This window comes from Amborella trichopoda, chromosome 3, assembly GCF_054954075.1.
Source record: "Amborella trichopoda isolate Santa Cruz 75 chromosome 3, AtrichopodaSantaCruz75HAP2 v2.0, whole genome shotgun sequence".
NCBI classification, from domain to species: Eukaryota; Viridiplantae; Streptophyta; class Magnoliopsida; order Amborellales; family Amborellaceae; genus Amborella; species Amborella trichopoda.
In genome coordinates this window covers 720,104-734,167 of record NC_142338.1, presented here as the reverse complement: position 1 = coordinate 734,167, position 14,064 = coordinate 720,104, and the positions used below count along the sequence as shown (strand labels likewise).

General features: G+C 35.9%; 2 protein-coding genes across 2 annotated transcripts; one reads left to right on the top strand and one right to left on the bottom strand.

Annotated features, from left to right (window-relative positions):
* Positions 1–8,096: 8,096 nt before the first annotated feature.
* Positions 8,097–10,471, top strand: LOC18439641 (protein LYK2). The gene has a single exon (XM_006849801.4). It carries the CDS (start codon positions 8,097–8,099, stop codon positions 10,098–10,100), a length of 2,004 nt encoding a protein of 667 aa, XP_006849864.1. The 3' UTR covers positions 10,101–10,471.
* A 644-nt stretch (positions 10,472–11,115) lies between these two features.
* On the bottom strand, positions 11,116–14,000 carry LOC18439640 (protein LYK5). Its single transcript, XM_006849800.4, has one exon. The coding sequence runs from the start codon at positions 13,168–13,170 to the stop codon at positions 11,218–11,220; it is 1,953 nt and encodes a 650-aa protein (XP_006849863.1). The 5' UTR covers positions 13,171–14,000; the 3' UTR covers positions 11,116–11,217.
* Positions 14,001–14,064: the final 64 nt, after the last annotated feature.

Here is a 14,064-nt window from a genome sequence, read left to right as displayed (position 1 = left end):
TCTATAAGGAGAGGCTCTCTTTCCTCTAAGGAGAAATCTTGCCTATGGAGCAGACGAGGCACAACCTCTCTCTATAGAGGAAGCCACATTTTCTATATGATGATCCAAGTAAGGCACATCAATTCTTTGTTCTTTCATTACATATAGATAAGGTTATGAATCTATAGATGTTACATATATTTCTAGTTTCAGTGTCTTAATCTTTTCGGATTTCTATTTTTTTTAAGAAACTTATCAATATCAATCACAATCCCACATAATATGGGATTTTCTGATGTATGTGATTTTAGATATCACTATATCCAACAAATACAATACTGCTTGTGCATTGCCTGTAGTTTGGAAAATTATGCCAATCATAAAAATTCTCTAATTGAAAATTTGAAAATATTAAACTTAGAATTAACTAATTTACTAAAAATGAAAACTTTGCCTAATATTTGAATTAGACTACCCAACCCTCTCACTATCATTCATTTTGGACCCAGAGTTTTAAAACCTGGTGATTTGTTATCCATATTGCTAGTCCAAATAGGAATCAATCAGGACCAAATTGGTTCTGAGATCAAATGGATCCCAGCCTGGTTCTCCTTTATAACCCCTTTTATATATATTTTAATTTTTTTAAAATTTTATTTAATATTTTCTTAGATCTCCTCTTAGTCTCCAGCTCATAAACCTTTCTTAACTTTTTATTTTATTTTATTCATTTTAAATATTTTCTAGATCACTAATTTGAAACCATCCAGATCCAACTCGGATCACCAATCCAATAATCCAACATCGATATGTGGTGAAAGATCCCCCCATTAATCTGGGTTTTGAAACATTGAGCTGGAAAACTAGTGCATTTTCATTATTTCCTAGGATTAATCATTGTGGGTAGTGTTGGCATGCGATCCCCAATCTTACAAAAATACTACGAGGCCCTTTCAACATCCATCTTTTGAGAGATTTAAGGATCCAAAAATCATTTAAAACCCCTTTGAAACTGGACTTAAAAAAATAAAAAAGGTGCACACAGGCATGCTGCTTATTCAAATTGAATAAGGGTCTCCATGCTTTTTCAACTTAGGTCGTATCTAACAAAAAGGGGCTGACAGTGGACCGGGGCTGAGCTACGGCTAACGTGGGCCAAACCGAGTTGAAGAGGGCCTGACTTGGTGGTCTAGCATGGCTTTGGCCCAAAAATATAAAAAGAAAAACAAAGAAATAGCTTCATTAGGTTGGTTTAGGCTTTGCACCAACCCTCGAGCTAACTGTTGTGGGCCTTGTGGCCGATAGGGGTGGCAACGGGGGTCTGGGTCCCCCGGACCTGATTGGACCCAGACCCCAATTGACCTAACCAAAAAAAATAAAAATAAAAATATTTAAATATTATATTAAATATATATATATATTATTTAAATATTATAATTAATAATATAATTATTTTTATTAAAATATTATATATTAAATATTATTTAACTATTGGACCCAACTTACCATATCCAATGTTTTGACCCATACCCGGACCCAGGTCTGGTATGGACGTTGGTTCCAGGTCGCGTCTGGGTCCATTGCCATTCCTAGTGGACCAGACCAACTTTTTTTTTTGGAACCGACCAACCACTCCATGCATTGCCAGCCCTATGACACCAACACACCGATTGATTTTGTATTACCAAGCACCTCAATAAGCCAGTTATATATCGCAAAAATTATGAATTCATTTTGGACTTTTAGTAGACTTGCGTCAACTATTCCTTAACACCCTAAGAGACATTTTTGTTAATTACACTTAAAATGACAAGTTATTAATGGCGAAGCAAGTTTTATGGACATTTACTTGAATTGTGTCAACCATTCCTTAACACCCTAAGGGGGCATTTGTTAATTACACTTAAAACGACAAAAGCTATTAATGGCAAAGCAAGTTTTATGCGAGGAAAAACCTTTCTTTAAGGGAAAAAGTTTATATATAAGGCTGAGGCTCAAAACAATCAAATTAAGGCAAAGCGCACCTTGAAAATTCATTAGAATAGGTTGTTTTGATGCCCGAAACTCCTCAAATCAATCATCTCGACTTCAAAATGTATAGACATGGGATAAAATGGATTTCAACTCTTCAAAATAGTGCATCTTGTAATGCATTTTATGGACCGTCAATTTTCAAAAATTTCAAGTGTTCATAGATGTGCTCAATTTACATTATTTTTTAAGCTTTAAATTTTATAATTAGAAGTGAAAATAAATTTAAGCCATCACAAAGATCACAAGGATTTCAAGTACTGAAACAACATATTTTAATACTATTTGAAGGGTCGCCTAAGCCTCAACCTTATACAAACCACACCCGTCTCTAAGATCGAACAATAAATAAACATATATACAAACTCTATGCACATTCTTTCTTTAATGCATAAGGTATTGGTCCATGTTTAACAGCATTTTAATTCTCCTCATCCCAAGTAATAAAAAATAATTATAAAGAGGAATCTAAATCATCTAAATGCTGCTCATAAGAAGATAAAAAAAAGCTATGCTCTTCTAAATTTATTTAACGCATAAAGGAATATTCTAGTTTTCTAGGCTGAGCTGGGGTTTCTCATTAAATAAAGATTGCACCAAGTATTGTGCTTGAAATATTCCTTTTAACAACCAAATCGTGATATGTCGGATTCTTCCATCTCAAAGATTAAAAGTACTATAGTTTCACTAGTTACATTGACTACAAGTTTCAAAAAAAATGTTTCAACTGTGTTAAAATATTTGTTGAACCACAAGGAGGATATTGTCTATTTGCTCCTTCTCAAAGTTAAAAGAGTATTTTTAGGGCCCAAATTCTGGCGACGTACACTGTGGAACTTAGTGACCAACTTCACAAAAAAAAAAAATCAACTCACACATACTTAAAATCAACTCACTCATGGGGAGGGTTCAATTTTTGGAGGGCAAGATCTAAATATTCAAGAACTCAAAATCCTTTGTTTTTTTTTCTTGAAAACAATCTAGTGTTCAAGATGGATCCCAACATTTTAGATAAAAAAAATACTCCCAAGTAGCTCTCTTGCCCAATGAGTTAATGCACAATATGCTCCCATGAGAGCATGCTACATACACTTAAATATGCAAAAACACAAAATCACGCGGAGATTCATCCATTTTCTTTATTTATTCATCAATCTAGAACTCCTATACTTTAAGATACCAATGAATGGATGGCACCTCGCGGGGGTACCATATAATAATAACAACAACAATAATAATCAGTCCAAGAATTTGAGGTTTGATTGCTCTTATCCACACCATGTTGGTGGATTAAAAAATTGCAATAGGACATCATAAAATTATTTAAAGCACATCAAAGATAGGAGAGAAGATTTTGTGATTTTTATAACAGTAGATCATTCAGTATATGTTTGAGATTTTGAGGTCTTCATGCGAGTGTTATAGATATCAACTCAAAAAATATGAGTGTTATGATGATATATAAAAGTTGTCTAGTAAAAACAATACAATAATATACATTTGAAGAATCTACGAAGTAATAAAAAAAATAACAATATCATTAACTTACTCCCAAAAAAAAAAAACAGATAACAACGTATCACAGAGACATAATACATGCAAAATGAGAGAGGATATCCCCTTAAAGACTATCATAGTAAACTATTTCTACTCCAAAAAGAGGGCTTATTTCAACCACAAAAAGAGGGCCAATTAGGGTTTTATGTAATCAAAACATAGGCAAATATCCAAACTTTTATTCAACCAATTGGCTTTCTCTCTTTAACATCTCCTCTTTATGATTTTCACCCAAGCTTTTGAGATTCCAAAATTGATGAAAAAGTCCTAAGTGCTGAAACAAGTGCATGGAATTGACACAAAGTTTCATCAACTTTTTACAATGCCATCTTTATTGTAATTGTCTAAGTATTCATCCATGCTTCTACTGACCTCAGCTTCTTCTGCCTTTTCTTTAGGGCGCATTGGGTCTTTTCATGGGCCCAACAATAAGAATATTACACGTATTCAACCCCCATCCTAAAGGCAAACCATTGATAAACAATGAATTATAATAAGAATATTACACACATTCAACCCCCTCTTAAAGGCAAACAATTGATAAACAATTAATTATAAATATTAGGGTGAGTTTATAATCAATTACTAATATTAGGGTAAATTTAAATACACATATATTTACATAAAACAAATTTGATTGGTCTACTAATTGGATCAACATAAATGAATATTGTTTAAATACTGAATTTTTACAAATCCGTCTCTTGAAATTTTGGGAACATCTCTGCCTCACCTTGGATAGCCAAAAAAAAGAAAAAAGTAATACACAAAAATAGTCATTCATCATCATCATCATCACCCATCTAAACTTTATCCCAACTATTTGGAGTCGTCTACATGAATTAAGTTACTTCCATTCTACCTTATTAAGGGCTATATCCTAAGCCATAAGTTACCATTTCTCTTCTCATTACTTCCATCTATGTCTTTTTTATATATTTTTCTTGTCATTTTAGAGCCTTCTACTTCAATCAAATTACCCCTCCTAACCGTGTACAAAAAATAACTATTAAAAATATCTTCTTCTTTTTTTTTTTGAGTTTTCGAAGACCTAAATCTATTGTCCACTAAATAGGCCACTGAATTTATCTCAAATAGAAACTCATTTCCTTAATTTTTATTCCTTCATTCCTATTATTCAAATTCAATGTTTTTTAGTTATTCAATCACTTAGATCGCATTATGAGATTGTATACAATTAGAGCATTTGCCTATTGTACAAGGAGGTCACAATTGCTTATAACCATCCGATGTAAAATTTGATAGCTTGAGTATGTCACAAAGTCCGAAAAAAATTCTATTGAACTTTGTGCTTGGTTAATGGACCACTCAATTTCACATCCAAATATCAAGATTAATTGTAACCACCATGTTCAAAAGATAAACATAGTCTCCTTGTATATTTTTCCTTATAATCCATATAAAGTGTGTGTGATGGAGGAGATAAAAAAAACACATCTGAATGGAGGTTAAAGGGACAACGTACAAGACTACTTTTGCCTTTTAAAAAACTAAAAATCCACCCTTCCAAATAAATGGGTGCAGTTTGTATAGAGCGGAGGCTCTAAACAATCAAAACAAAGCGTATTTTCAAATGATGTCGAGAAATGTGGTTTCAATACTGAAAATCTTTGTCATAGCCTTAAAATGTATTTTTATTTTTAATTATAAAACTTAAAGCTTAAAATAGTGTACATAGAGCAGATCTATGACAACTTAAAAATCTTAAAAATTTATGGTCCAAAAATGTGTAACAAGATGCACTATTTCCAAAACTTGAAATCCATTTTTTTTTCTCATGTCCATGCATTTTGATGTCGAGATGATCAATTTGAGGATATTTGAGCATCAAAATAACTTTTTCTAGTGAAAATTTTGATGCGGCCTATAATTTGATTGTTTAGAGCCTCGGCTCTATATAAACTTTGTCCCCAAATAAAAGGCTCTTTAATGTTAATATGAAATATGAAATTATAATATAATATGAGGTGCGAAGTAGGGGTGAGAATTGACCCAATCAAGATCCGAAACCCAAATATTGAATACTATTCGGATTCGGGCATAGACCCAAACTTTGGATGCCAAATTCATATTCAGATCCAAAAGTCAGATCTCAATTGAAATATGCATCGGATCCAGGTGCAGGTGGATCCGATCTGGATCTAACCCAGATCCAAATTTGGATGCAACTTGATTTTTTTAAAATAGTAAAATTATATATATATATATATATATATATATATATATATATATATGTAAATAGGGAAAAGATGGAATTAGCCCACTAGCTCATATGAATATATGAGTCCAACGGTCCAGATTGAATCTAGGCCGATTTGACGATCACGGATGTCCGGTAGCGCTTGAATTTTATTTTGTTTTCTACAAATCCAAATCACTTGAAATTTTAGGTGTGTGTTCTTCTCATCAAGGCGCACCTAATAAAAATATAAAAAAATTATCTGTGTAAAAAAAAAACAAAAATACCCCCCCCAAAACTTTTCGGGGGTAGTTTGGTGAATTTATTTCATGAAAAATATTTTTTTGATATTTTTTTGAAGATTCACCTATTTTTGATGAACACACGTCTAAAATTTCAAGTGATTTGGATTTGTAGAAAAAAACTAAAATTCAAACATCCGTAATCGTCAGATCGGCCTAGATTCAATCTGGGACGTTAGGCTCATATGTTCATATGAGGTAATGAGCTAATCTCATCTTTTCTCATATATATATATATATATATATATATATATATATATATATATATATGAAGATACTACAAAACGCCTATATGCGAAAATAAACAGTGATTTCGCCTACCCTCATCTCTATCTAAACTTCATCACATGGTCACAATTGTCTGGTAGTAATTCAATTTTTATTATATTTTTACTAATCAAAATGATTTGAAATTTGGAGCATAAATACATCTTAGTGATACACACCTAATAAAAATATGAAAAAAATAATTCATAAAATATAAATTAACCAAAATACCCCCATAAATTTTTAGAAGTATTTTGATCAATTTATATTTTAAGAATTCTTTTTTCTATATTTTTATTAGGTGCGCCTTACTAAGATGTACTCACACTCCAAATTTCAAGTAATTTGAATTTGTAGAAAAAATTAAAATTAAAATACTACCGGATAACTGAGACTGTACGATAAAGTTTGAATGGTGATGAAAGTAGGTGAAATCACTATTCACTTTCGCCTATAGGCATTGGGAAGAGTTTTCCACATACACACACACACATATATATATATATATAGATTAATGATCCTATAGGACCCTCCCCCACCCATGTGTAGGACCCCAAAAAATCACCATTAAATTTAGCACGAATCTCTAAAAAAGTTATCATATATATATATATATATATATATATATATAAAATTTATATAAGGTTGCAACATTACATATGCACTTCAAAAATCCATCGGAATATGTTGTTTCAATGTTGAAAACCGTCTAATGGTTCATCTTAACATCAAGATGTATGAATATGAAAAAAAAAAACGATTATGAGTCCCATAAATAGTGCATCTTGCAACACATTATCTAGACCGTCTATTTTCAAGTTTTTCATATGTTTATAGATCTACTTGATTGTAACTATCTTTGGATTTTAAAATTTTATCGTTAGATATGAAAATAAATTTTCAGATAATCCTGAAAAAAGTTTACACCAAAATTACATGTTATAATAAAATTTGGAGGTACACCTTAATTGGATTGTTTAAGGTTGCAACCTTATAGAAACCACACCCTTTTTTAAATATTACATATATAATCCAAATATGGATCCGATCTGAATCCGGATCCAAAGATCCAACCCAAATCCAAAGTATAATATTCATATCCGAACCTCTGATCGGATCCAGCTCCGATCCGACCTCAACCCTAGGAGCCAAAGCAAGAAACCAAAAGGTGAAGGTTTCTAAATAGTCAAATTGTTGAGAGAGAGAGAGATCCAAACAGTTTAAGCTTGATGCTAGAGAGCTGAAAAGTTACGTTTTGTGCGTGGGAGAGAGAGGGAAAGATCCAAATTGTTTACAGTTGACGCTAGAGAACTAACAAAAGTTACGAATGGCTGAGAGAGAGAGAGAGAGAGATCAAAATGGTTTAAGGTTGATGCTAGAAAGCTGAAAACAAGTTACATCTTGTGTGTATGAGAGGAAGAGAGAGAGATCCAAATAGTTTACAGTTGATGCTAGAGAACTGAGAAAAGTTACATAGAGAGAGAGAGACCCAACTGCCAACAGAATATACAGTGCCTGAGACTGAAACAGACCATGGCAAAGCTCGAAAACCGCAAGGCACCACGTGACATGTCTGACCCCATGAATGAATTTACCAAATATACTGCATAGAATACACTTACCACCATGATTATGGATTCAACCCCTGTGGTAAATCCAGTACTATATTGTCCCAACATTATCAAATATAAAGAAAAACTATCGCTACAACCGATAGAAGCTTGTAAATCCCAGCAATTTGGGCTAAACCCAAATGACCAATGCTCTCAAAAGGCTCTAAGCTCTTCAAGACTGTGAGCTTTGCCATGGCTTCTACAGTAGAAATCAATAGAGCTTTCCTCTGTCTCATTTGTGTTTCTTTGATATTCATGAGAGAAGCTCAGAGTTTGTTTAGCTGTGATGGAAACTCCATAGAAGCTTCGAGTTATCAATGCAATCCTTACGAGTCACCTGATAACTGCAACACGTTTGCTGTGTTTTATGGGAATCCTAATCTTCTCTCTCTAACAAATCTGAGCTCTTATTTGAATTTGAACAGAACCCAAATCATGGAAGCGAATGATCTCCCTGCAAATTCTGAGCTTCTAGAGAGAGATCAGCCATTGCTGATACCATTAGAGTGCAGATGCAGTGGTGGTTTCTTCTCAGCTCAAACTGTGAAGACCACTGTAAAGGATGATACCTTTTCAAGCATAGCAGCTTCATTAGAAGGCTTGACAACCTGCAAAGCTATAACAGAAAGCAATCCGAAGCTTTCCCCATGGTTACTCAAAACAGGAACAAAGGTCATGGTTCCTCTGAGATGTGCTTGCCCAAATTTCTCTCAGCTCAATCAAGGAATGAAGTTCCTTATCTCTTACCCTGTTCATGGAAGAGAAACAGTTTATGGGTTGGCCTCTGCTTTCAATGTCACTGTTGAAACTATAGCCTCTGCAAATAATATATCGGGGGAGTTCAAACCAGACGGCTTGGTCTCAAACTCAACTGTTTTTATTCCTCTCTCTAAAAAACCCACTTTGAAGAAGGCAACAGAGAGCATCTCTATAATGGGTCCAACTCAGATGAGCTTAAAAAGAGAGAGAAAGAAGAGAATCAAGCTCTATATAGTGGTAAGTTGTGTTTCAATAGTGGCGATTCTAGCTATAATTGGAGGAATTTTAATGGTCAGATTGAAGAGGAAGAAGAAACCAGCAGTGGAGTCCAAGACTGGGGACTTAGAGCTTCAGATAAGTAGGACTCCGAAGAACTTAACAGAGGTTTCACAGGAGGCTCAAGAGAAAAAATCTCTAGATAAACCAGAAATGGTGCTAATCAATACTTTTTCCCTGGAGGATTTAAGAAAAGCTACAGAGAATTTCAATCCAAGCAATCTCATTGAGGGATCAGTGTTCCATGCTCTGCTTAATGGGAAGAACTTGGCCATAAAGAAGATTAAACCAGAGAGTGTTGCCAATATAAACTTGAAATTTCTTCAGAGTATTAATCACCCAAATCTTGTCAAGCTCATTGGATCATGTACGGGTAATGGGATCCATTCATACCTGGTTTTCGATTATGCTAAGAATGGATCCTTGAAAGACTGGCTCCATGGTGGCTTAGCCATTAAAAACCAGTTCATAGCTTCTTGTTATTGCTTCTTGACTTGGAAACAAAGGCTAAAGATATGCCTCAATGTAGCACAAGGCTTGCAGTTCATACACAGTTATCTCAGGCCAGGTTTTGTTCATAAGCACCTAACAAGCAGAACCATCCTTCTCGATGAAGAGTTCAATGCCAAAATCGCAGGCTTTGGATTGGCTGAATGCTCCAACAGATCCGAAGGTTCATCTGAGATAAGCAGCTATTTGGCACCTGAGTTTGTCTCTCATCACAAAATCGCTCCAAGTATCGATATCTTTGCTTTTGGGGTGATTTTGATTGAGGTTTTATCAGGAACAAAACCTGAATCAAGGGCTAAGGAGGGAGAAAGTGTTCCTCTGTCTGAAAGGATAAACTCCGCTTTGCTCTCTGATGATGTTGAGAGTGAAATTAGAGAGTGGGTGGATACTGCATTTGGCGAAGATTACTCATATAATGCAGCACTAAGCTTGGCTAATCTCGCTAAATCCTGTGTAGAAGAGGACCCATGCTTGAGACCAAGTTCAGAGGAGATTGTTGAGAAGTTGTCTAAAATGGTCGAAGAATTACCAGATGAAGAGAAAGCCTCAAGTTTTGGTAGTTGCTCCAAGATCAAGACCAAGGATGCTTTGAACATGGATGTCTGATTCTGATGGTTTGCCACGATCTCTCTCTCTCTCTCTCTCTCTCTCTCTCTCTCTCTCTCCCTATATATATATATCATAGCATTCCACAACATAAGACTCAAATTCACTCTCTCTCATCTGGAATAATGAAAATTGTACCAATGGCAGAACAGACTGTAGAACAGGTAATAATGGTGACGAATAGAAAGAGTATCGAGCATTGGTCCTTGGCATAAGTTTCCATGTTCGTTGAATATTTGTTACTTACCATGTAAAATCAAATCGGAATATGAATATGCCATCATTCATATTGTAGTTGGTGAACATTGCAGTAACTTCAACAGGGTTAAGTTCGCTTTTGAAGTTGCTTAATAGAAATTTGCATTCATGCATATGAGCCCTCTCTCTCTCTCTCTCTCTCTCTCTCTCTCTCTCTCAATCATACCATTCCATAACATAAGACTCAAATTCATTATCTCTCACCTGGAAATCTGTAAATTGTACCAATGGCAGAACAGACTGTAGAAAAGGTAATAATGGTGTCGAATAGAAAGAGCATTGAGCATTGGTCCTTTGCATAAGTTTCCATATTCTTTGAATATGTTTGTTACCATGTAAATCAAATTAGAATATGAATATGGCCATCATTCATGTTGTAGTTGATAAACATTGCAGTAACTTGATCAGCGTTAAGTTTGCTTGTGAAATTGCTAAATAGAAATTTGTATTCACGCATATGAGCTCTCTCTCTCATTCCCCCCCCCCAAAACAAAATAAAAGAAAAGGAACAACTTTCTCTATCTGCAAATGCCCAATGCCCCAATCTATTACGAAGAAGCGGTACGCGTGCATCCAGAAAACATCTCTCTCTGTGTAAAACCGGGAATTTTTCCAATAGATAATAAAAGCTTAAATTCCACAAAGTGAAATACGCACCCTCTAAATCAGTCAAAATATATTCAACAGGTAAGACATCATAGCACAACCTAAGATGTATTGAAAATGCACTAGAAGTGAATAAAAACCCTTGGAAAAATTAGCACTAAGATATCTGCTTTTATATGAATCCATGACAATACATTGTAACGGGTAACAAAACTACAGAGAAACCCAAATTTCTCAACATCTAACCGGTTCTCTACCTGGCATAAATACCAGAACTAGAGTTTGTAACATCAGATGAATCCCAATCCAAAGAAGAAGAAAGAATCCTAGAGAGAGACAATAAGACATCAGAAATATCAGGTCGAGAACCCAAATCTTGTGACAGGCAGGTCTTAACCAGCTGAGCCATGGTGAGTGCCAAATCTAAGGGGTAATCCTCTCCCAAACTAGGATCCATCAGGCTCCTAAACTTCTCTCTGGCATCTTCTCTCTCTAGCAATGGCACCACGACTGTTGACAAAAGCACATCTTTTTCTCTTTCTCCATCCTTCTCCAAAATTACAGCTTCCTGACCAGTGAGAAGCTCAAGCATCACCACCCCAAATGCATAAACATCAAGCTTTGGAGTAATAAGGCCATGTTCAAGATACTCTGGTGCTAGGTATCCCTGAGTACCCGAAACATGCCTGGTTACAACCAACCCTGCATCTCTCTGGTTTTCTACAGTTCTTGCTAAGCCAAAATTAGCAATCTTCGCCCTGAACTCACCATCCAAAACAACATTACTGCTCTTGATATCTTTATGAACGTAACCAGGACTCGCGTAATTGTGAAGATAATGGAGTCCATTTGCTATATCATGAGCAATCTGCACCCTTTGCTTCCAAGCCAGACCAGAGAACCTCTCTCTCCCATGCTTTCTTTCTCTATGAACCCAATCACTGAGAGAACCATTCTCTGCAAATTCATAAACCAAGTATGTATTCCCTTGATGTACACAAAATCCAGACAATCTTACAATGTTCGAGTGATTTATCGTCTTCAATATGCTGATTTCAGATGAAGCGTCCCCACTCATCCTCTTTATAGCAGCCATATCCCCCTTTATAGTGGCCCTATAAACCGATCCCTTAACTCTATAATCTGAGCTAAAATCATTGGTAGCCTTCTGCAAATCCTCAAACTTATACACTGTAACTGAATGGACTGCAGAATAAAGACCCTCCGAAAAATCAGATTTGGTGTAATTATCAGATGCCACTTTCTTGACAGGAAGTGAGGTATGATCATTTTTATCCAAATTTTCAGTTTTTTTATCCATTGGGGTTCTTTTTCGTCGAGCCAGGAACCAAACCAGAAGGCCGCAAAGCAAAAGAACAAGAATTCCAGCTCCTATTCCAATCCCAACAAAGACCCACTTCTTAGATCTGGTTTTTGTACCAGGTGGTGGAGAGCTTGATGGAGGAGATGAAGGAGGAGGAGGAGGCGGACTTCTCGTTAGAGCTGCAGTTGGTTCTCTCTCTAAAGGAATTAACAATGGAGTGAAGGGATAGATTACCATATCACCCGATAACTCGTTCGCATAAACAACGCTACCCTGATCTACCCCGAATCTCTCACTGATTAAAGGAACATCATCATTCCGAGTAACAATATAGGTAACCAAGTAATTGACTCCATTGCTGCTCTGGTTTCTAGTTGGGCAAGCACATCTAAGAGGGACTGATACCCTCAAATTAACACTCAAATTTCTGCTATCGTAATTTGGGTTTTGTTTTATCAGAGCGTCACAGGTTGTTAAGCCCTCATATGTGTTATTCGCTATGGTCAAATAGATATCACCCTCTTTGATGATGTAAGAGGCGTTATGCTGGTAAAAAGAACCAGAGCATGAGCAATTTACAGGAACTATAACCAGTGAATCTGTGGGGATAGTTGATGTGTCGGTTAAGCCATTGATAACTGCAATTTCTTGCGCATCAGAGTTCAGGAGATAGGCGATGGAGATAGGGGAATTGAAGGTGGGTTGAGAGCGAAAGAAGAGGAAGGTTTTGCAGGAGGAGCTGATACCATTGCAACTATAGCCAAGGTTGTAGGAAAGGTCAGTGTTGCAGGCTAATTGGCTGTTGTTGACGTAGATTTGCTGGGCTTCAGTGGATTGTAGAGAGAGAAGAGAAAGGATAAAGAGCCAGAAGAAAGAGGACATGGCTGTGAATTGTAGGAGATGGTGATTGGGTTCTGGCCAGTTTGAGACAGAGACAGGGGTATGGTTTTGGGTAAGAAGAGGGAGTGGTTGGTTTGGTTTTCTAGAGAGTCTAGAGAGAGAGAGGCCTTTAGCAAGGAACCTTTAAACCTGGCACAGAGAGAGACGGGTATTTGCAGAGCTGACTGGATGCTGTAAATTGAGAGAGAGATGGGTATTTGCAGAGCTGGCAAATAGTTTTCTTCTATTATTACAAGATAGAATGCAATACATTAAGAAATTAAGAGAAAGTGAGAGAGAAGTCACTGTTTGTGTTCTGTAATTTTTGAGTTCTGTACAATACATAAAGAAATTAAGAGAAAGTGAGAGAGAAGTCACCATCTGTGATTGCAAGGAAGAGACGTACTCAATGCCAATCAGTCTTCCTAATGTAATAAAATCGTCCTCATTTTCTGATGAGAGAGAGAGAGGTCGTTTGAGAGAGATTTGATGAGAGAGAGAGAGGTGAGTTGAGAGAGATTTGATGAGTGAGAGAGAGAGAGAGAGGTGATTTGAGAGAGATTTGATGAGAGAAAGAGAGGTGATTTGATGAGAGAGAGATAGGCGGTTTGAGAGAGATTGTGGGTTGGAGACTGCAGAAGATTTGATTAGGGTGAAACTGATTCAAATTCAGTTTCTATAAGAAATTTCTAATCGAATTATCAGATGAGAGAGAGAGGTTATGTTGACTTTTTAAGTGAGATGGAGTGATTGGTTACATAGGCTTGTGGAATAGTTAGAGAGAGAAAATCGGGTCAATCGGAGAGAGAGAGAGTTTGTATTGTGTTTGTATCAGAGATGGTTAGCTGTGTGGGTGGGTCGTGGAATAATTGAAACTGCAAATACGGTCAAAAAGGT

Bases quoted from the DNA above. Each gene is read 5' to 3' on its own strand.
- LOC18439641 (XM_006849801.4), top strand. From the start codon at position 8,097: ATGCTCTCAAAAGGCTCTAAGCTCTTCAAGACTGTGAGCTTTGCCATG.
- LOC18439640 (XM_006849800.4), bottom strand. From the start codon at position 13,170: ATGTCCTCTTTCTTCTGGCTCTTTATCCTTTCTCTTCTCTCTCTACAA.